Source organism: Thermobia domestica, chromosome 1 (assembly GCF_964235325.1).
Source record: "Thermobia domestica chromosome 1, izTheDome1.hap1.1, whole genome shotgun sequence".
In the NCBI taxonomy this organism is placed as follows: domain Eukaryota; kingdom Metazoa; phylum Arthropoda; class Insecta; order Zygentoma; family Lepismatidae; genus Thermobia; species Thermobia domestica.
This window is the reverse complement of record NC_137454.1, coordinates 259944761-259968800: the sequence shown is the minus strand read 5'-3', so window position 1 is coordinate 259968800 and position 24040 is coordinate 259944761. Positions and strand designations below refer to the sequence as shown.

At 34.3% G+C, this 24040-nt stretch overlaps 1 protein-coding gene across 3 annotated transcripts in view; it reads left to right on the top strand.

The window, feature by feature from the left end:
* The window catches only part of Herc4 (HECT and RLD domain containing E3 ubiquitin ligase 4), a 171408-nt gene that overhangs the window by 8797 nt on the left and 138571 nt on the right, over window positions 1-24040 (top strand). For all 3 annotated transcript variants that reach the window (XM_081726048.1, XM_081726055.1, XM_081726061.1), the window contains exons 2-5: window positions 2614-2776; window positions 13042-13152; window positions 16597-16719; window positions 21039-21152. In XM_081726048.1, coding sequence (XP_081582174.1) covers window positions 2614-2776; window positions 13042-13152; window positions 16597-16719; window positions 21039-21152 — 511 coding nt within the window. The remainder of the gene's footprint in view (window positions 1-2613; window positions 2777-13041; window positions 13153-16596; window positions 16720-21038; window positions 21153-24040) is intronic.

Sequence of the window (24040 nt, the reverse complement as noted above, 5' to 3'; positions counted from 1 at the left end):
AGTATACTCTCTAGTTGAACAAGATTTCATGACTTAAATGCCATATTTTCCTCTAGAATTCACCATCAGGTTCGATGGAGCACATGTTTTATAAATTAAACATTAAGTACGTAGTATTTGAGAGCAATTTTAGAGGCTATATAACTTTATTTTAACTTCTGAGTTATCGACATTTTTTTCTTCTTTAGATCATTTCATTTTTAGTTATTCGTGTTTCATTTCTTGAGCTTAGTATTCTAGTTTCTAGCACATAGTTAAACTTATGTTTTTCAATATATCCGTCAGAGCATACTTCCACATTTTTGTTATACTGTAGCTGTGTAATGATGTAGCAATAATCTTCCGGATGCAACATTGAATACAATTTTATACAAATAATCAGTACGGATTTATAAAAGTGTTTTGGAAGGATTTTTCTTCTTCTTCTTCTTCTTATTATTATTATTATTTTTTAATGCCTGATTTTCATTTGAGGGAAGCTTGAAGTTTATGAGTAAAGACATAACTAAAATTTCGTTTGTTTTAGAAATTCGGTAATTTAAGAGAACAGGCTTCAGTCCGAAAGACACCCTCACCCTAATCGCAAATCCGTCATTACTGGTAATTAGTAATAACAACAATTTAAAACATAAGAAATTAAATCAGCCAGGAATCACAGTACACGCACTATCTCTACATTCATAGATGGAATTAAGAACTTTTGTCGGAATGGTCGAATGCGGGACTGAATCCCGGATTTCCGAATAGAAGCGGAAAAGCTAACCACTCACTCATGTTTGTTGTGCCTGACTTAAATGTATTTCGTAGTTTTCTTTTCTTTTTCTTTCTTTCTTTCTTTCTTTCTTTTTTTTTTTAAAAGGAAAAGTTCCGTAATGACATGTTGAATTCTTGTTAAAAATTCAGAAACCTTCAGGACTGGGTAAACCGTGATGGTAGTTATATATTCCAGGGCCTTGGAAACCAAAAGCTCAGATGAACAGTATTATGCTTATGATCCATGAACAGAAAATTTAGTACTTTCCTGACTCTACTAAACAAGCTTAAGGAACAGTCAGTGCATTACAGAATTTGGGACTTTACCGATTTGACAGGTCCGAAGCACTTGATAGGTGGTAACAGATTATTACGTATGTAATAAATGAATAGAAAATACATCTTCAACATTTCTGTTTCTTTTCAAAGAAGTTTCTGTAGGGGTAGCAAAGGCGGAAGCAAGAGGTGCATTAACAAATTAGGTGATTTTTGAGCGTCTCATACAAAGATTCCATTTTTTTCAGTCTTTTAAAGTAATACGTTGGATTGTAATAAAACGATGATTATTTTTCATTGTTACTCTAGTACGAATGTGTATGAAAGTCTCGGAAGTCAGACATAATAAACTTATAGACTATAACAGATTGACGAGAGAATGATATTTATTTATTTATTTAATAATCACCAGATGTAGCTCAGAGGCTATTTTATACTGGATATCTGACACCATGGAAAGGATTTGGGAAGGTATCGGCCAGGGCCTGTTTAAGTAGGTACTATCCCGGCATTTGGCTGGTAGGAACGAGGGAAACACTGGAAAACCCGTCAGGATGGTCGGCAGCGGGAATCTAACCCATAACCCGAATGCGAAACCAACGTTGTACCACTTGAGCCACTTGATATACGTAATGAACAAAGAGAAGAACATGTTATTTTTGAGAAGGCTACGGCGTCGAAACTTAAATTTGTTTTGTGCGTTTGTTCAGTAAATATATTATTATCTTCCCGATGTGTTATTTGTTTGAACTCACACACACATAGTACAATAAATTCTGTATGTCATGTAACAGTTTTTCCTTGTTTTTGTATTTTTAATTCACAATAAAAAATATTGCTTATAATGCATATGAAAGTTAAAACTTAACTGCAACTTATTATATACATGGATTAATTTTTTGGGATTCATAATAAAAATGTGTTAAAAATTAAAATTGTTTGAAATATGTTTTCGAAATTCATGTTTATTTTCGAGGTTTTGTATTATTATCTGCATCCACTACTACTTAAATGAGTTTTTGTATTGTAGAGAAGCGAAACAAAACGTGCTTTATCAATTTAAAGCAGAATTTGGAAAAAAGCCCAAAATTTCCCAAGCAAAAAAGCGAAGCAGAAAAAAACGAGTGCCCCCCCCCCAAAAAAAAGACTTTTTTCCCCCAACCCTTGCATCTGTATTTGGGATTGAAACAAGTTAACAACTGGCAATCAATTCAAAATTCAAGCCCAATACTTTCACTTAAATTGCATAATTAACATTTAATATTAATTCCTAATGTTTTATCTTCAGTTCGTGACTTGTATTACGCGAGAAGAAAGATTTGATTTAAATAAAAAAAAATCGATTTAAATCAAAAAAATCGATTTAAATAAAAAAATCAACAAAAATGATTTAAAAAATCGTGATTTTTTCCACCCTGATAGACGCAATACAATCGATAATGAACATGTCAGAAACGATTGATCTTGCATTTTCTTGTGCGACGAATATTGGATAAATTATTTTATTTTAAGAACTACTCTTATTTTCTGGATAAAGCTTGCATTTAAGGTATATTAATTTAATTGTATGTGTTCTTCTTGCAGGGTGATTATTGGAATCGAAATTTTTTGCAAGAAGTTTTATCAGTGACAATGTATGGTTGGGGAAACACTGTTAACGGTGAACTTGGCCTTGGCGGGATCGAAGAGGAACAGATACTGACACCGCAAGAAATTAAGTTCAAAGATGCGTGGAATGTGGCAGAAGGTAAGAAAATTGGAAATGACAAGTGAGAGTGCATATTTTATGAGACTTAGTAGTGTAATAGATTCAACAGTTCTGGTTGCTGTAAAACCCAATGAAATAATTCTTTAATTTTAAACTTTTTGTATCGAAAATCTTACCGAATTATTTTTTCGTCTTTCTTCTGCGTTTTCTTATTGGTGGTTTCGTAGAGAAACTATTCTTCATATAACATGATATGCTCCTTTGTGGTGGTTGCTTACACAGAATACCGGAAATTGTACTTCTTTAGATTTACTGTAGGACGAATGAAAGTTCTCATGTCATATATGTGTTACTCAAATTCACCATTCCTTTATACAACCTTCAAACAGTTAAATAGCAAAATAACCAGTATGTAGCAGAGTATTTGCTTGTATTGATGTGCTTTGGCATAAATTATGACAGATTTCAATCTGAAGTCCACTTCAGTACTCGTTTTATAAGACTTCCAAACTATGTTATGCATAAGTGTCGGAAGTATTATAAAACGATTTTATCTGTCAGTTCGTCCGTCTGTTGACAAGATCAGAACAAAAAACGGAAAGAGGTACCGAGGTGCAGTTTCTTGCAATCGATTCAGCATCCCAAGGATAGGTTCCATCTCTTTCCTTAACTCTCTATTCAAACGGAAAGTGGTTCAAATAGTCATTACCGATTCATACTTTTATCACCATAAAACGAAAATAGTAACAGATAGCAAAAAACGTTTTTTTTTTTTTCCAAATGATTCAGCATCTCCACAACTATTCCGAATACTCTGCCAAAACCTAAGTGGTTCAAATTTAATATTACTTCCGGATTCAATACTGATTTCCACCTAGCAAAAACGGCAAAAACATATCAAGATGTGGTTTTCTGTGATCGATTCAGCGCTCTAAGAATACTTTCCATCTTCTTCATTAACCCTCTCTATAACCGAAGTTGCTTCAAATTAGCCATTTCCAGTCTTGACATTTATCACCATAGAACGAAAACGGTAACAGATAGCAAGAAGCATTTTTTGTAAACGATTCAGCGTCTCATGGCAATGTACCATGACTATCCCGAACACTCGACCAAAACCAGAAGTTGTTAGAGTTTGCTACTACTTCTGTTTTCAATACTGATTTTTATAGGACAAAAACGGTAAGAGATATTGAGATGCATTGTTTTGCAGTTGATTCATTGTCCTAAGAATAGGTCCTATCTTCTCCATTAACACTGTTCAAACCAAAAGTTGTTCAAATTAACCATTTCTGATTTCAACATTCATCTCCATCAAACAAAATGATATTAGATAGCGAGAAGCGGTTTTCTACAGACGATTCAGGCTGTCAAGAAAACATACCATCACAACCCGAAACTCTACCAAAACCGAAAGCGGTTGAAATTTACTATTACTGCCGGTTTCAGTACTGATTTTCATAGAGTAAACATGGTAAGAGATATCGGGATGCGGGTTTTTGCAATTGTTTTAGCTTTCCAAAAATAGGTTCCATCTTCTCCATTAACCCTCTATTCAAAGTACACATATAAGTGGCCCACGATAACGAAGAAGTCAAAAATAATAACGTAGAATAAGTAACTTAAATACCCAGGCATAATTCTAACAAACGAGAATAGAATATTAACATGCAGATGAAAAGTAGAGTAGTGATGAAAGATACAGATTATGCTCTCTGCTCAATTGCTGCGACTTCTGGTCAAAAATTAAGAATGGAATAACAAACAAAGCACAGTTCAGTTCATAGTATGGATGTAAACTTGATCATCGATTAGGAGAAATGACGGTGTTTGAAGGTTTTAGAAAACAAAGTGGTAAAGAAAATGTTCGTTGCGAAAACAGGCAAACCAATGAGTGAGTAAAGAAAGTTAGAGAATGGTAAATTTCTTAGTCGATACACGTCACCGAATATCATAGGATGATAAGTTCGAGAAAATAAATGTGCACGTAACGCTAATTTTAACTGGGATGTTTTGGGGGGAAAATATGGACAAAAAGAAAATTAAAGAATGATACTAACTAAGGTTGACTGGAGGCTTGAACAGGATAGGAACCAGTAACAAACAAACAAGCTGCTGTTTTTACGACGGAACCATACAGTAGCAAGGTAGCTATGTATTCGGAGTGAGTTTGTGGGTAAAATTGTTTCATAAATAGAAAGTTTTCACTAGCATCATGTAATTTTTGCCGTAGTTTTCATGATATTTTCTTCTGAGAACACGTAGCATGGTCACTAGTAAAAGCTCGACACTGGGAAAAGATCGTACTTCCGGAAGCGCAGTGGGGTTATCATGCGCCGAAGGCTTTGTTTTATGATCGAAGTGTGTGCATTTTTTTTTTTCTCGGGTGCGGAAGAATATCAGCTGCCGAAGCTAAGGTAAACTTTAAATAATAAGAATTCTAATAGTTTACGTATGTCTAAAGTTCGTAGGTTAGCTTTAAGACAGCACTGGAAAGAATTGTTCAAAAATTAAAATTTGAGTTTGTGTGTGTTTTGTCCTTATAGAACACCGAGATTAGGCAGGACGGGACCTCTTACGAGCGTGGGTTTCTAACCACTGAACTTGGGCGTGAATCTGATGCAGTTGACGGGTTCACAGACTATCACGAAAAAGTCCAACTTTTATAATGCGATATGTAGGCCATTCCCCAAACACTATTTCATCTCCAATAAACCTGAATTACAGGACCACGCCAGAAGCTCCATCAAAAAATAAAATTGAAATAGCCTTCTCCGATGGTCCAGTGGCTAGCGCGTATGCTTTTAGTGCATGTGGTCCTGTGTTCGATTCCTGATGGGAGAACACAAAAAATAATCTCACCATCATTTCATTAATCATACGTAATTTAAAAAATAAATATTGCAAAGTATTTTTTCAAGTGGGGTGGTTAAAATTATTGAACGCTAGATAACTCTTTTTAATTAGTATTTATTAGAAATGCGTTCCTTATTAATTTCACTGAGTAGAATTAAGATGAAATGAAATTAAATCTTTCAGTTTAACGTCCTACGATTATATCCGTTAGTCTAAAAAGAAGGACGATTATTATTATTGTTAAGTATTCTGCCTGTTGCCAGGGTCTAGACTAATATTTTTTTCTTTCTTTTTGGGTTCAGTCTGAAAATGTTTCCTCTACGTTTTTCAATCTTCAGCTTCTTTTAACTCCCACTATTTTCTTCTGCTTTTCAAATCATCAATCAATTGTGTTGTTCTTCCTACTCCTCGATTTCCTACCATCTTTTCCTGTATGGCGATATGAAGAAAACAATTTCCAATCCAATTGGCCTTTCTACGAAGGATGCTGGCTAAAAACGTCCTCTTTTCTCCTACCTATTTTAAAATGTCTGGTTGTTACTCTCTTCATCTATTTTATCTTCTCCATCTTCCTTCATATCACATTTCGAAGCTCTAAATATTTCTTTTCTAACTTCCGTAATGTCCAAATCTCTGAACCATAAAGTCCAATACTACATACGCAGCACTTGACCAGTTTTTTCTTTAGTCCGATATTATTTAGCCTGTTAGTTAAGAGTGATCTTTTCTTGTTGAATGCCACTTTGGCTACGGAAATACTTGACTGTCTCTTTGGTGTAGTAAGTGTAGTAAGAGTCTTATGTCAAAATACTTACCAGATACTTGAAATTATCGTCAAGTTCTCTTCAAGTTCTTTTTGTTCTGCTTTGACTCGTAAGAGAGATTTTCAATTTCTCGACATGGATTTCCATTCCATATTGTTTCCCAGTTTCATTTATTTTGTCCATGATCTCCTGTAGTCCTTCTTTGGTTCTAGCTATAACAGGGTGTCTATCGGTCACGAAAGTCACGAAAAAGTCACGAAATTTAGCTTTTGAGTCACGATTTTTTTAAACTGTGCAAATGTAAGTACAGATTGAAAAATTTTGTTCTATAAAACGTCAAAATTCACCACCAAAAATGTCTATGATCGGCTTTAGATGCTACCGAATTGCAAGCAAAATAAGTTTGTATCGCATGGATGAAAATTCGGCCTAATTCGCACCCAAATTCTCTCGTGAAAATGTTAGAAAATTTTATGATTTGGTAAAGAAAAGGTCACGAAAAAGTCACGAAATTTCATTTTGGAATTTTAGTAGACATCCTGTATAATAACCGTATCATGTGTGTACCTGACCTTGTTAATGATCTGCTCTCCAATCTTGAAATTGCCAGTTACCATTAACGCTTCCTTCTTTAAAGATTCACTGGAAATGTTGAATAATTGGGGTGACATACTACATCCTTATCTTACTTCTCTTTCGATCTCCATACTGTCGGTTTCTTTTTGATTCAAGCACAACTTCACTCGTTGTTGTATATAAAGGTTGCAAACGAGTCCGTCGGTCTCTCCAGTTGACCCCGATTTCTGTAAGTATTTTCAGAAGTTTCGTCCAATTGACCCAGTCGAAAGGTTTTTGCCAGTTGATGGAACACAACACAACTCTTCCTTTACGTCAAGAATCGTTCTGATATAATTGTCATCAACCCAGTAGCATCTATGTGCCTTTTCCTTTCCGGAGTCCAAACTAATCTTCCTCCACCATCACTTCTATTTTACTTTCCAGCCAACTGTCAGTATGGGCACAATAATTTTTTTCAGTCACTGCACTTCTTTGCTGGCTTTTTCTTAGATAATACAACTATTGTAACATCAAGAAAATCCTCTGACCATTCTCCACTCAGGTAGATCTTGTCCATTCTCTGAATAAATGAAGTCAGTACTTCCATTTCATTGTCTCCTAATCACCTGAGCAAATCTGCTGATATGTCGTTGCCTGCAATTGTTTTCTCCGTCGCATGTCTTTCATGGCTTGTACTACTTCACTTTTCAATACACTAGGTCCTTTTCCTTCGTCATCCACCTGTTCCTTTGCTTCGATCGCAATATCTTTGGGACGGTTCTTCTAGTAATACAGATCCTTTATGTATCTCTCCCAGATTCTAAGGATTATTTGATGGTCAGTGATTACATGACCTTGTTGCTCTTCGATTCCAAACATGCGTATACTTTTGTGAGCTTTTCCTCTTACTTCTTGTACTTTCTAATACATCAGATCATATCTGCTGTGCCCTATGAGGTTCCATTATTTCTGCACATATCTGTCCCATATACTTCTCTTTGGCTTTGTCTCTCTCTTCTCAGTTCGTTATTCAGCCTTCTGTATTCTTTGATACCCGTAGTTTCACCCTTCTGCGTTTCTCCATCTTAAGCATAGCTCTTTCCAGCCTGTCAATAGTGTCATTCCACGTCAATTCAACCAAAAGTTTGAGGAAATTTAACCCACTATCTCAGATTTGGATGAAATTTGGTAGTGTTATAAAACTTTTTATGCTGATTACAAGTGTGTAAATTTTATTACAATAGTATCAGTGGTTCAGAAGTTATTGCATTTCACAAAGAGAAGAAAATCCATTTTTAACAGTCGCGACACGATATTTCCCCCTTTTAGAAGAACACTAAAACAATCATATTTCGGTTTCTATTAATGCCAGAAACATGGTTCTTTTTCTATTCAGATTGTCTTTAAGATGTTTACCATTAAAAACATGAAAACTTTCCTTAGAGCTGATAGAAAATTTATAAAGTCATTTGAAAAGTAACATTTTGTGAAAAAAAAAAAAAAAAAAAAAAAAAAAAAAAAAAAAAAAAAAAAAAAAAAAACTAGAACGCCATTTTGTAAACTTCAAACCTTTATTTCTCAAAATCCCTATCATGGATTTCAATGAATTTATTTTTGTTTGAAAGCTTATTATATCTAGTTTCACATATACAAAAATTGTGATGGACCATCCCAGTCAGTGTTGCCAACTGATTGCGAAATAAACATTTTCCAATAACTTCCATACGATTTAACATATCCACCCCAACATTGGTATAAGTACTCTTCGGTATCCTAGAAACACGTCTGTGAGCATTACCATTCCTCCCAAGCAACCCGGTTGTCAGGGTTGCCAACCAATTTCTGGGTTTCCTGTCACAGCGTTAGACGTATCTGTGCCACATTTTGCAGTAACCTTATTACATCTATTTTCACTATACAAAAATTGTGATGGGTCATCCGAGCACGCACGCAGGAGAAATAGGGAGTTTCGAAAATTTATAGCTAAGGGAAAAATACAATAATCTGAACAATAAATGAGCATTAGCATTTTTGAATGTTAATCAGAATAACTACCAAAGAAGCAAATATAACAAGCTTGACAGTATTATAAGGGGTACATGTTATGGCACATAAAATGGATATTCGATTTTTCTGTAATTAGATATTAACATCAAGTAATTTTTGTAAACGGTTTCCCACATTGAAGTAACTACTTGCAGAGACTTTGGAGATAACTGGTATGTTCTGCCAGTAGCAGTTCTTATATCAACTTTACATAAGATGTGAGTAAACGAAACACAACAGGAATCATTTTCAGCCCAATAAAATTTGGGAGATGGACCATGGAGATGTAGGAAATTTACTAATGCATTACCTTCATCACTATTCACTAACTAAAATCTTCATCCAGACTTGTACGCTTCGATCCAATCTGAATGGACCAGTTTTTTCAAAACAATACATTTCACTTGTTCCCGAAATTGTTTTTGCTCTCAGAAATCTTTGTTGAAGTGTGGCACGAAGAACAGCCACAAAGAAAAACATGGTGTTAATGATGTTTTCTTCACAGAAATGATACATAAGGGCACATGTATTTATTTGATCAGACAATGGTCTCTGAAAGTTTGCTTTTGTCACAACCCAGTTGAAAGCTCCACCAATTCCATCGCAAGGGGACTTTCAAAGGCTTGTTAAAAAAAAAAAAAAAAAAGAGGGTTTGCAGTTTTTATATTGGGCTCCACACCCATCAGTAAAATATTGTACTTTTGTTACGCGAGGAAAATTTTGTTTTAAATCCGACATTACCAGTTTCTGTGTTTGAAACTGTTGGTACGTCATGTTTCATATCATCTGAAAGAAAGCAGTAACTTCGTGTTGAATAGTTATAGCTAGTTGGGGGAATCACATTGAGATACAACAGTTTCCTTAATTCTAACAATAACAATACTACATTAGAACAGCAGCATAAGACTTTACTTGTTATAAATACACAAGTAGATACGCCCTCCGTTATGCGGGGTAAACAGTTTTTGAAAGATGTTCAAATACATTCACTAACTCTGATTTTCAGAAAGATTAGAGCGTTGAACCATGTAGTAATTTTTCTAGTGTCATGGACATTTTCAGAGAAAGAAAGAAAAAGACTAATTTCGCTATTGTTTGGAAATGAGAGCAGAGTGAATATACGAAATTGGTAGTTCAGTTATTAGAGGTATTTGGTTCACACGATTTCGTGTATTTGTAATGTCGCACGTAATAATACAGTGTGGGCACAGACACGTCTAACACTATGATAGGCAACCCTGAAATTGGTTGGCAACCCTGATAACTTTTGCTTGGGAGGAGTGGTAATGCTTACAGACGTATTTACAGGATACCGAAGAGTACTTATACCAATATTTTTTGGGAGGGGGTATGTTAAATCGTATGTAAGTTATTGGAAAAAGTTTATTTCTCAATCAGTTGGCAACACTGACTGGGATATTTCCTCAGTACTTCGATGGCCCATCACAATTTTTGTATAGTGAAAATAGATGTAATAAGGTTACTGCAAAATGTGGCACAGATACGTCTAACGCTGTGACAGGAAACCCTGAAATTGGTTGGGAACCCTGACAACTGGGTTGCTTGGGAGGAATGGTAATGCCCACAGACGTGTTTCTAAGATACCGAATAGTACTTATGCCAATGTTGGGGTGGATATGTTAAATCGTATGGAAGTTATTGGAAAATGTTTATTTCGCAATCAGTTGGCAACACTGACTGGGATGGTCCATCAGAATTTTTGTATATGTGAAACTAGATATAATAAGCTTTCAAACAAAAATAAATTCATTGAAATCCATGATAGGGATTTTGAGAAATAAAGGTTTGAAGTTTACAAAATGGCGTTCTAGTTTTTTTTTTTTTTTTTTTTTTTTTTTTTTTTTTTTTTTTACAAAATGTTACTTTTCAAATGACTTTATAAATTTTCTATCAGCTCTAAGGAAAGTTTTCATGTTTTTAATGGTAAACATCTTAAAGACAATCTGAATAGAAAAAGAACCATGTTTCTGGCATTAATAGGAACCGAAATATGATTGTTTTAGTGTTCTTCTAAAAGGGGGAAATATCGTGTCGCGACTGTTAAAAATGGATTTTCTTCTCTTTGTGAAATGCAATAACTTCTGAACCACTGATACTATTGTAATAAAATTTACACACTTGTAATCAGCATAAAAAGTTTTATAACACTACCAATTTTCATCCAAATCTGAGATAGTGGGTTAAAAGCCTTGGTTGAACTGACGTGGAATGACCTAATATTGTAGTGGAGTGTGTCCAGTAGAATCTGTTTAACTTTTCTGTATCTATTTTCTACACTGCTTACCATATTGCTGATTGCACAGAATTTTTCTTCAATCTCTTCTTTCACATCACTGTCCATATTTCTTAGTCGCTTTAAGTTCCATTTTCTATTTCCCCTCCCATTTTTCTTGATTGACTTTAACCAGGTTTGCTCTTTCTTCACTAGGAGATTGTGAACCGAATCAATGTCCACTCTCGGCATGGTCTTCACGTTTTATATTTTTGAAACGTTGCTTGACAAAAACGTAATCGATAGAATAACTTTACTTATCGCTGACGTTTCCACATGTACAGCTTTTCCTTTCTTTCTTAAACCACGTATTGGTCATCATATAATTTTGCCTACAGAAGTCGATCAGCATCTGGCCCTGTGCGCTTCTTCTACCTAATCCAAATGGTCTCACCACATTATTCGCAACTCCTTCTCCCACTACACTATTGATGTCTCCCATTACTATGGCATTGACCTTATCTCTTCCCTCCTGATGCAATATGTCACTAATCTTGTCATATATTACTTCTAATTCATTGTTGCTATATACACTTGTATTATCACAATATTCACTGGTTTTGCATTTAGCTTTAGAAACATCAAGAGGTCACTGCAACATTCGACTTTGGTTACTCTTTTTGTTGTTTCATTCCTCATTGCTATTATGACACCTCTCGACCTTAACGCCACCCGAATAGGATATTGTGCAATTCCCGATACTGTCTCGTCCTTTTCTGACCATCACTTCACTCAAACCCACTATGTTCACTTTACATTTATCCAATTCCATTTTTAAATTTTCAAGTTTACCCGCGCGTCGTAAAGTTCGCACGTCCCAGGTTCCTATGCTAAAATAAAATTATGATTTTCTCCTTTGATGATTCTTCCGGGAGTGATCCCCACTTTGAAACCTGAACGGAGGATTATTTTACCTCAGGGAGAACCATCATTATATTTATTTCCTCCTGGGAAAACGATAATGTGGTAGTGTGGAAGTATTCTCATTTACTTTCTGTATCTCCATGCCGTTGACCATCTCGTGTTTCATCCGCCTTTTAGGACAGGTTCCCCTCCTAAGGTCAAGAAGGTGACCTGACCATCCGCTCTGCGAGGAGGCTGTTGGCATCTGGTAGAGGCTGACTCCTTATCCCGAGAGTCAGTCGGTCCCCACCTACGTTATCCGCCTAAGAAGCTGCCCGCTTTCTCCTGTGAGGAGTGTAGATCGGGCTTTGTCTTCGTTTAGGATGAGACTCAAAGGCATTCCTCAAACCTTTCCAGTACTTTTAGAGAGAGACGGATGATTAAAGGAAATGAATGATGGTAGAAGATTTGATGGAGTGAGAATGTGGGAGGAAAGGAAACGGGAGCACGCCGAGAAAACCCATGGACATGATGTCCACCACAAACTTATTTGGCCGGGTATTAAACCAGGGACACCACTCAATAGAGGTAAGCGCTCTGCCACTGAGGCTTTCAGCACCAAGGCAATATGAGACGTGGACATACGGTCCAAGGTGAAATCTGAACCACCACAATGTATTGAGTTGCTCTTCCATTGGGAATCAAACTCGTGACTTCGTGCACCGATGCGCACTAGCCACTAGACCGGCGGCTAGAACTGAACTGAAATAAAGATTTTATATATACTGGTATCGTACAATTTAATGATTTATGTTCTCACTACGCTGAAAGTTTCATATTAAGGAAATGTACACCGCTAATGATGTGGAATGTAAGTCTTACTTATTAAAATAGTTACGAGAAGGAAATATAAAATCATGCTTGTAAACTGTTCTACCTTGCAGTTGCTTGTGGAGATAATCACACAGTTCTAGTGACAGACAGTGGTCAAGTGTATTCTTGTGGGAGTAACGATTATGGGCAGCTTGGACATTCGAAATCAAGAAAAAAGCCAGGTAAGATGTATATTATTAATTATCAGTCAACATGTAATTCGCTCATTTTGTACTTCATTGACATTTATTAAATTGAGTTGAGTTATTAAATGACATTATTAAGTTGAGAAGTTGGTAAGCAAATGTTCGCAAGCATAGATTTCCCAGTGTTTAAAGCAAGAAAGGGAACATATCCAGCGACACAATTTTGTTTATTTCTTTACAATTTAAGTACTTTCCGACGCTGACAGTGAAACTGAACTACATCTCCCACTTGGAGAAGAATCCTGACTTCCAGCCCAAACCCGGGAACTTGAAGTACACTGGTAGCACAATTTTCGGCACTAAAGCGAAACATACCTAATGGTAATTGGACTTTAGCCCCAGACTTCAAATACGTAATCAGTTTTGCCTGTTATCTGCTATCCTCTCTACACCCATGACACTCTAAAAACAATAACAGACATTGTCGATATCTTGTGGACTTGTAACAAGCAGCGTGGCAGCGATTCGTCAGGAACACCCCCAACTCCTGTTTGATTCGATGCTACGATGTATAGAGACCCTGATTGCAGCACTTGGAGTCTTTGCGCCATACTGACTTATCAAGTTCTGAAATTGTAATCATTTCTGAATAGTTATGTAACGAATCTGTTATATAAGTTTTATTTCATACTCGTAGTTTTTCTGGATGTTGGAATATATGGTAATGCACCAAAATATATGCATAAGGAGTATGTAGTATATGTTTACATCATTTACTTAATTAAAGTAAAAAAAAAAAAAAAAGTTAGTATTAATGCATATTTTTACTCATACTTTTCTGATATTTCAGTCTGCATCTTGACTAGTACAATCCTGACTGGATTAGATTGACAGTTTACAATCCACATGCAGGCTTTTTGAAATCACACAAATTTCAGATTAGAAGGGTGCTAACAAAATATATTTAGTTTCTAATGATTTTTATATACACAGTTGTACTATATTTAGTAGCTGAAAACAAGCATTTATTAGTTTTTTAGATTTTCAGTTTTCTTTTAAGAGGGGATTTTGTAAGGCGTGTAAGCCCATTTTGCAGTTTACAAAGTTGCAGAGTGGCTTCAATAGAACCTAGCCGGCTGAGGATTATTTGGCCGCGCCGACTTTAAAGAAGTTTTTCTTTGTAGTTTGTATTATTTTGTATATTTAAGCAGTAAGCTAAATACGTATGGCTTCCTATTAATAAAGTGGTCTCAACTACTGTATGAATTTCATGACCTCGAGAATTACGTAAGACAAAACAGCGTTTAATTTTCAATAATCATTTCCTTTAAAATATAAATAACAATTAGTTTTCGCAATAAATTATTACAGTATTACAATGAAAGAGCATGCACAGTTAAACTGACCTAACATATATAGTTGAATTGTAGAATGAACTCTCAGTTTAGTTGTACTTTAATTGCTAATAAACCGAATTTCGTCACATAAAAATAAACCACAAATCAAAACTAGCCAATTCTCAATTATCAGATTTAAAACACTTATTACTGTACAAATAACGATTGTTTTGTGAATATTAGAAATATTTCAGGTTGAACGTAGCAGATTTTCGAAAAATCACATTTTATAACCTATAAAAAAAGGAAAAGACTCTCATCCACCAAACTTTTTTTAGGAAGTAATATACCACGAAGCTGATTTATAGAAAATAAAATAAAGATGAAGGGTTTACTTTAAAAATTATAATTTCAAAAATGACAATTTTCGTTTCTCAAACTTTAACTTTTAAACATTTTTAAAGGTATTCGTAGAATAGTGGGCGTAAGTGTACACTGAATATAAAATTTTGCACATTTAGTTATCTTTCAAGTGCTTCTGTTTGAAATAAGTATCCTCAAAAATAACGGAGCTAAGCTTTCACCGCTAACCTTTATAAAGTGCAAAATGGGCCTTCGCGCCCATACAAAATGGCCATTCAAAAGAAAACTGAACACCTAAAAAATGAGCAAGTACTTCTCAAATCCATCAGGAGCCGCGGTGACTCAGTGATGGAATATTCACCTCTGGTTCGATTCCAGCTCGAGCCAAGTGAGCTGCGTGGTGGACAAATACCAAACACCGTTTGCGTAGTTTCCTCGATGTTCTTCTATTTCCTCCCACTTTCTTCATTCCATCATTTTATTCGTTCTTATCATTACCTCAGCCTACACGACATAATCGTGGGACGTAAAACTGAAAGATTTAATTTCATTTCATTTTTGTTTTCAGTTCTCTAAATGTAGGTGAAACTGTGTGCGCAAAAATAAAAATAAATAAATGTTATCAGCAATTATCATTGGTTGATTTGATATGGATTTTACCTGCAATTTTGAATCTGCAGTTTTTTGGATCAGGCCACAAAATTCCCGATCGCCATTGGGCACCAAGTTTTTTTGTTTGTTTGTTTGTTTGTTTGGCGATAGGCCTTTGGCTTTTATTTTGTTTGCCAACTACCGATTAAACTGACTCAAATTTCGTGCTCAACCTTAAGTCTTTATTGATTCATATTAAAAATTGTAATTTATGATGAGCATTGCAGTCTATGAACTGTGTGAAAAGAAAATGAAGCCTCAATGGTAACAAATTTTATCTCATAGACTGGTTTTATGTGAAAAGTAATGTTTAAGAAAAATATCACCAACCATTCTTTAAAGCTTCACTCTCGTTTATAGGGATGATTGTGCCAGACCTTTATCTTGCTTTACCTTTCGGTACTGCAAATATTACAAGCCTAAGTATTAAAATATCTGACAATTATTAAAAGTAAAAACCTTTTCAGTATTAGACATACATCCAAAATTTATTCAAAACGATTGCACATGAAAGTAATATCGACGAAATCTTTTTAACATCCCGTAGTTATGTCATCTAGACCCAACGAAGCAAATGATTAGTGCAGTTGAGTGATAGTGAAAATTCATAGAATGAGAAATGAATGTCATGAAACAAGAAAGCCTCACGAAAATCTAGAGATGCGATGTTGTTACGCACGTACATTATCTTGTAACGTCGCATCACTCACGTCACTACTTTCAGCTTTCTAAAACTAACTCATCACCATTTTAGTACTTGGTACAGATAAGTGATGCCGAGTAAAAATGTGTAAATGGTTACGTCCTTGTGTTATAATCAGAAGGCTCAGGTCTACACTTGTATTAAGCATTACAAAAATTCTCCAGGTATTTCATCAGTCCCATAATTTCAAACCATGGATCTTACATTTATTAGTATGCACGGCTGAATTGAAGCAGCTTGAACAAATGAATAGTTTCTTGTAGTTTGTATTAGTGAATGAGCAGATTGAAGTTAATGTGACAGCCTTATAGTTCAGTCACTTCAGAAAAGCAGCTGTTGAATTTCTAAAGCATTTTCTTGACATTGTGGAAGTACGAAATGTAGTCAATAATTATTTATAAATAAATACAATTCTTATTTTTACAGAGCTAATAGATGCATTACAAGCGTACAATATCAAACGTGCTGCTTGTGGAGCTCAACACACACTTGCAGTGAATGAATGGGGTCAGTTATTTGGTTGGGGTTCGGATTCAGTTGGCCAACTAGGTAAGACATAGCACAATTATTTATCGTGTTAAAAAGAAACTTCTATTACATACAAATTAATTTTAATAAAAATAATTGTATATTAAAAGACAGTTGAATGAGCGGTATACCTAGGTATTTATCAATACGCATTATATTATTGAGTTTAATTCCTTTACTGTAATTGAAGGTAACGTACGTAATTAATCAGAAATTGGAGTTAGTGTTGGAGAACTTTATATCTGAGAAAAATATTGTTTAGAAGTATAAATCTTAATCTTCATCCATAAAACCTTGAGAAAGAATGATAATTAGCTTTCGAAATATTGTTGTTAGATAATAATTGTAAATTTTGGAGCACTTAAGAGGTAAGAAAATAAAATATATATATATGTTACCTTCGGTTTGTTTCTAATTAGTATAAGTAGGTTAGCATGTACAATGTGAAGTAGTAAATTTGTTTAGAATTAATGAAGTGTAGTCGAATTAGGAATCACCTGTTAATGTTATTTACAGTAATAATTCAGTTTAGTACTGAAATGATACAGCTATCACATTTCGAAAATCGCTTCGAGTAATCTCACAAGGACAAATCTGCTATAGTGAAGACAAGGAGCCATTGTAGTCGAATAATGGCAAGTTTTGCATATTGATTTCATTGCAGTGTAAACTGAAACAGTAAAAATACAGTGATTCTCTTGATACTATGTGATGACAAACATAGCTATAACTTTATGAATCTCTATATATGTACATGAGATATGTTTGTCCCTGTCACTATTGCGAAACATTATAGTCATCAAAATTTCTCCAGTTTACAATTCTGCATTTATTGTTATAAATAATTTCATTTGTGATTAGTTTCCTAATATGGCAGGCCTTTTGTTTGGAGTTAATAAAATTTAGATGTACACATGTGTTATAGTTTCTATTTTGTAGCAACAAACATAATCCTTTTTGTTTGAACTGATTTCACCGTGACCTGATTTAGTCTTGAAAAGGATCACTGAGTAGGTAATTATTTTAACTTCCTTCTAGCTAAATATATTTTGCTGTTTTATTTTATCGACTTAAAGTATATATCTCTAAAAGTATGTGTTGATTACTAGGTACAAGAAAAACATATAAAGTGTCTTTCTGACTCTCCATGTTCATTCCTTTGCGAAACTGGCATAGAATGATGGTGGTACGTCAAAACAAAATTTTGGCAGTAACTTGTTTTAAGCATATACTCGTGAGATAAAGTGCATGAAGGAGACATTTCATGTGTATTTTAATTTTGTTGAAGACGTGTTAGATTGCTTGTCGCTCATTTAATAATTTTCCAAGATACTACCAAGCAAAACTCTGCCATCACTGAACTTCTTATGCCATTCAGATACACGGCAACGAGAGAAGCAATTGTCCCCACAGACCTTTTTCAGTACCTCAGATGTTTCCGTTTGGTGATTTCCCTAAGCACGCTTAGAGGTTGATATTCACATTTTGTCCTATTATTGAAACTGCGACGAGGTATCACAACCCCAGTCTGTACTCACAACTCGTTATACGAGCTGAAATTTCTGCACGTGTCCCCAAGGTCTTGTGCAAGATTCACTACTACAAACTTCGGTGTGAAAATTAATTTTACAGAAAAAATCAGTCTTGTTTCGTTATTGTCGCAATGCATAGTAATATTTGTCAATATAAACTGTGATTTCAGTATATAAATTGTAATTATTCAAAATATTTCAATGTTTGAGACATTCGTAGCAGTTTTGGAATACAATCCATTCGGTTATACAGCCGGAATAAATGATAAAGAATTGGTCCCTGAAAATACATCTGATATTGCCCGTTTCAAATCCTTACAAAGAAAAGAATCTGGTGCATGGCTACAGGCTTCACCGTCAAAAAATATTGGAACTTCTTGGACAACACGTTTCAAATTTGTGTCACTCTGCGTCTCGGTTTAAATATGTGTCATAGTTTCAAATGTACTTGTCAAGAACAGGTTGATGAAAAAGGCTTACATGCACTAAAGTGTTTTAGGAGTAGAGGTCGAATTTGTCGTCATGGAGAGCTAAATAATATAATAAGACAAGCTCTTGCCAGTATTGATATCTCAAGTATTTTAGAATTATCTGGAATGTCCCGAGATGATAAGGAATGACCAGATGGAGTGACATTAACCCCTTGGAAAATGGGACAACGACTGGTATGGGACGTCACATATGTAGACACATTTGCACCTTTCCATTTAGCTTCATCATGTAAAGAGATAGGAAATGCTGCAGAGACAGCCTGTAAGCGAAAACACACGAAATATTCCAAATTAAAAGATGATCATATGTTCATTTCCTTTGCTACTGAAACTATAGGAATTTTTAGCTAGGAAGCTAGGAAATTCCTAAAGAAAACTGGGTCGAAATCAAATCTCAAGACGTACACAATTTTTATTTCAGTACATTAGTTTAGCAATACAGCAAGATAAGCGGTTAGCGTTTTAAGTTCCTTCCCTTCTTCAAAAAATGGAAGAATTTATTTATTTGAAATGAACAGGAATTTGTGAATACTTCGGATTGAAAAGTTCATAAACTATTTGTCAACTCCGCGATATTTTTCATGTTACTTCCAAAGATGTGGAAGATGGACTTACTCGCTGTTCTGAGTTCTGAAGCTAACTTGTTCTACACAATTTTGTTTTTAATTTTTATTTATTCGAGTATTAGCTCAAAATCAGATTTGTATCTTATATGAATATAAAATTATATTGTGAAGTTTGATTATTGGATTTCTGATATTTGTGTCAAATGTATATACGGTAATCGATGTAAAGTATGAGTGATGACAGAACTACTTGAAGTTTGGGTCAAGAGGTAGACTTTGTAATTTCTAGATCTGTGGAACTGGTTGGTTAGCTACCATACTTCTGAAGTACACATACCTATATGATATATGTATGTGTATCCATATACTTACCCGTTTTCGTTTAAAGTCTATTGTAATGTATAAGTATTCCAAGAGTCTCTGTGAAGTAGTAAGTAGGACATCTACCTACTAACCAGGCGGTCTGGGTTGCTGGATTCAAGGTGACAGAGGAATATATATTCCTTAGTGATTCTCGTATCCAAGTGCAGTTCAAGAATTAACTCAGTCTGAGTTGAGTGGACACCTGATGAAATCGTGAGAGTGAAAGCTACTAGAGTTTGCTGTGTAAGTGACGAGGTTATTAAGGTATGAGCTTTATTCTCGCACCGACTGTGGCTGAGTTCGTCTGTCGTGAACGGGGAACTACTTTTACGGTTAATAATATTTAGATCTGATGATATTTAGAGTTCCTATTTCTGTTTTACATACTATCCTTCTCAGCGTGCTGTTTTTAGTGTTCTGAATTTTTCAGAACTTAATGACCTAAAGTGAAAATGATCACAAATACTAATTGTAACTGAGTGTGGAATACGTGGCATATAATAATTGCCGAAAATTTCAGTGGGTACTCCCCCACCCCCCATGAAACATCGACTAGAGCTCCTCACATCTCATGGCATCAATCATCATCACAATATATCTTCATGGTATCGAACAAAATCCATTTAGAAATACTATATACCTCTGAAAACGTTTGAGTAATTTCAACAAAAGTTTAGAATGGCTATGCGAAAATTCTGTTATTTATAAATGCAACTTTTGTTAGTGATCCTAGCGAGGTGATTGTGTATACGTATTTTTAATTCTAGAAAGATTTTTGTTTGATACATCTATACCACAATGATTGATGCCACGATATGTAATTAGAAGTTGCAGTCGATGCCCAGGTTAGTCCAAGTTAATATTTTGAATGTTTATTTACTCTATTTTTTTTTTTTTTTTTTTTTTATTGTTTATAACCAAGTATGGAAACTAACGTTTTAGATAATAATAATAATAATAATGTACGTAAAATGTAATTATAGTATAAAATATTCTGTATTTTGAACCACCAGAGAATCTGCTCTCTCATGGTTAGCGTCATTCAGAAAAATGAGAGAATTCCAGACAGTGCTTAAAATCTTAGTAGATTGAAAAGCAAGGATACTTTTGCTACTTGGTGCTGTCGTAGAAGAAAAGGAAACAGGGACTTTCATTGGATGGGATGATAAACACCATTTCAACCAAGTTAATAAGCCCAGATTTTATTTCATAATTTTACTTCTGTAATTGTTTCAGTGTTACGGTAATTCCTCCTGCTTGATGCTGTACAAGTTTTATAGCTTTACAAGTATAGTTGTAATAAGTAAGAAAAACTTTTTATTTACATTTGATGCCGTGATTGTGGTATTCATTTTAATATTTGTAATTTATTTTCTTTTTATTTTCAGGCATAAATACAGGTACAGACTACGAGCCCAATCCGAAAATGTTAAAAGCATTGGCAACAGAACATATAATTCAAGTAGCTTGTGGGCATAAACATTCTTTAGTACTTACCAATAGTAAGTGTACTATGTAAACGTACAACAGCTTCAATGTATTTATGAAAATATTTTCTGTAATCATTGAGAAGATAATAAAAATATGTGTGTTTCTTATTCATATTTTACTAATGCTTTGATACTTGTAGTTAAGATTTAGAACAATTACGAGATTTGAATTATTTAGAGTGGTGAAAGAAAGAATGTGTTATGTACATGTGAGTAGTTGAGAGTCGTGATTATTATATTAACAGTTAGAGAAGGTACTTAGAAAACACAACGAATCGTGGGAGGAAGTACTATAATTTGGTATTAAAAAGAATAAGGTATGTTATTCACTACATAGCATACAAAAATTGAGAACATTTTCATCAAAACACAGTGAAAGAGAACTATTATAGTGTACTTTTAAAACATTGAAAGTATTTTAAATATAAGGTACGTAGTTATACAGATTTAATAGGGATTGTAATCGGGATCGTGGTAGCTTAAGTAGAGAGTTCGTATCAAAACTAAAAATACAGAGACGATTGATTGATTTATACATACGTTATTTGTAAGCTGCAAGGTTGTATAAGACAAGACTTACTGTACCACTTGAAATGCGTTTGATGCTCTTCCACCGGGAATGGAGCCCGGCACTTTGTGCATCAAAGGCAAGTGTCCTAGCCAACTGGACAAGGGAAGACGAGTAATGCTATCACAGAAATTAGAACAAATTTATGTTCCATTAAGAATTCTCTTAATAAAATTCAGCTCATTTTATTTTTTTAAATAACTTTAAAAAAATCGAAAGCGTAGCTCCGTAGAACTCAGCATCTTATAAAATAGAATGGTAAGATTTTCTAAGATGTTTACAAGTGAGAAACATGTCTTCCAAAAATTTTGAAATCGTGATATGCTGATAGAGTACTGATCAACATTTAAAAAAAATCTCAATACGTTATTTCATAGTGTTATCTAAGTTCTATGATGTTATGGTGCTAGATCTTTTTCCAGTAAAAGGCACAAATATTACTTAGACTTAAAAACGCAGAACCTATTAAATATAACAGGAACGTTCCCAAATTCTGAAATTATATAATTACAATAATATCCGTAGATATATTTGTTATAGACATATTGTTTTTATTATACAAGTTTTACGTGGTAAAAATTTTATAAATAAAATTACAGCGTCAAAGTGATTACATGTCTTCTGATAACTTGCTAATGTTTTCCCACAGATGCTACAGAAAATGCCCCTTATATGTAGAGTCTAGTCTTAGATTTCGAAATTTCTAGTTCTGTCATCAGTGATGAAAATTTTCCGGAAAATTTTCCGATTCATACATCGTTGTATAGCCGTGGTGTGAGGTGGAAAATTTGCTTCTATACTTTTCCGGTAAATTTTCCGTTCTTAACAAATATCAGTGATCAAGTAAGAATTCCTCAGTATTCATAAATTGATTAAATTCATGTATAGAAATGTTAAAAAGGGAAAGATCGTTTAAAGAATCTGAAAATTTTCATGGCTCAAACAATTTTCAGTACTATGTAGGAACAAGTGAAACTGTTTTTCATGAATCGAAGAATTGTCTGTTCTGTACACTGATGACAATTTCCCGGAAAATTTTGAAACGGAAAATTTTCCGATTCATAAAACATCACTTATTCCTTCATCGTTGTTTAGCCGTGATGTGAGGTGGAAAATTTTCTTCTATATTTTTCCGGAAAATTTTCCGTTCTTAACAAATGTCAGTGATCAAGTAGCAGTTCCTCAGTATTCATAAAATTGATTGAAATCATGTATAGAAATGTTAAAAAGTGAAAGATCGTTTAAAGAATCTGAAAATTTTCATGGCTCAAACAATTTTCAGTACTATGTAGGAACAAGTGAAACTGTTTTTCATGAATCGAAGAATTGTCTGTTCTGTACACTGATGACAATTTCCCGGAAAATTTAGAAACGGAAAATTTTCCGATTCATAAAACATCACTTATTCCTTCATCGTTGTATAGCCGTGGTGTGAGGTGGAAAATTTGCTTCTATACTTTTCCGGTAAATTTTCCGTTCTTAACAAATATCAGTGATCAAGTAAGAATTCCTCAGTATTCATAAATTGATTAAATTCATGTATAGAAATGTTAAAAAGGGAAAGATCGTTTAAAGAATCTGAAAATTTTCATGGCTCAAACAATTTTCAGTACTATGTAGGAACAAGTGAAACTGTTTTTCATGAATCGAAGAATTGTCTGTTCTGTACACTGATGACAATTTCCCGGAAAATTTTGAAACGGAAAATTTTCCGATTCATAAAACATCACTTATTCCTTCATCGTTGTTTAGCCGTGATGTGAGGTGGAAAATTTTCTTCTATATTTTTCCGGAAAATTTTCCGTTCTTAACAAATGTCAGTGATCAAGTAGCAGTTCCTCAGTATTCATAAAATTGATTGAAATCATGTATAGAAATGTTAAAAAGTGAAAGATCGTTTAAAGAATCTGAAAATTTTCATGGCTCAGACAATTTTCAGTACTATGTAGGAACAAGTGAAACAGTTTTTCATGAACCGAAGAATTGTCTGTCCTGTACAGTGATGAAAATTTTCCGGAAAATGTTGAAACGGAAAATTTTCCAATACATAACAACATACTCCACTTATTCCTGCATCGTTGTTCAGCCGCGATGTGATGTGAAAAATTTTCTTCCATATTTTTCCGGAAAATTTTCCGTTAAATATCAGTGATCAAGTAACAATTCCTCAGTATTCATACAATTAATTGAATTTATGTATAGAAATGTTAAAAAGGGAAAGATCGTTTAAAGAATCTGAAAATTTGCATGCCTCACACAATTTTCAGTATTGTGTAGGAACAAGTGAAACAATGTTTCATAAATCGAAATGTTTTGTGTCTTGTATGGAAAA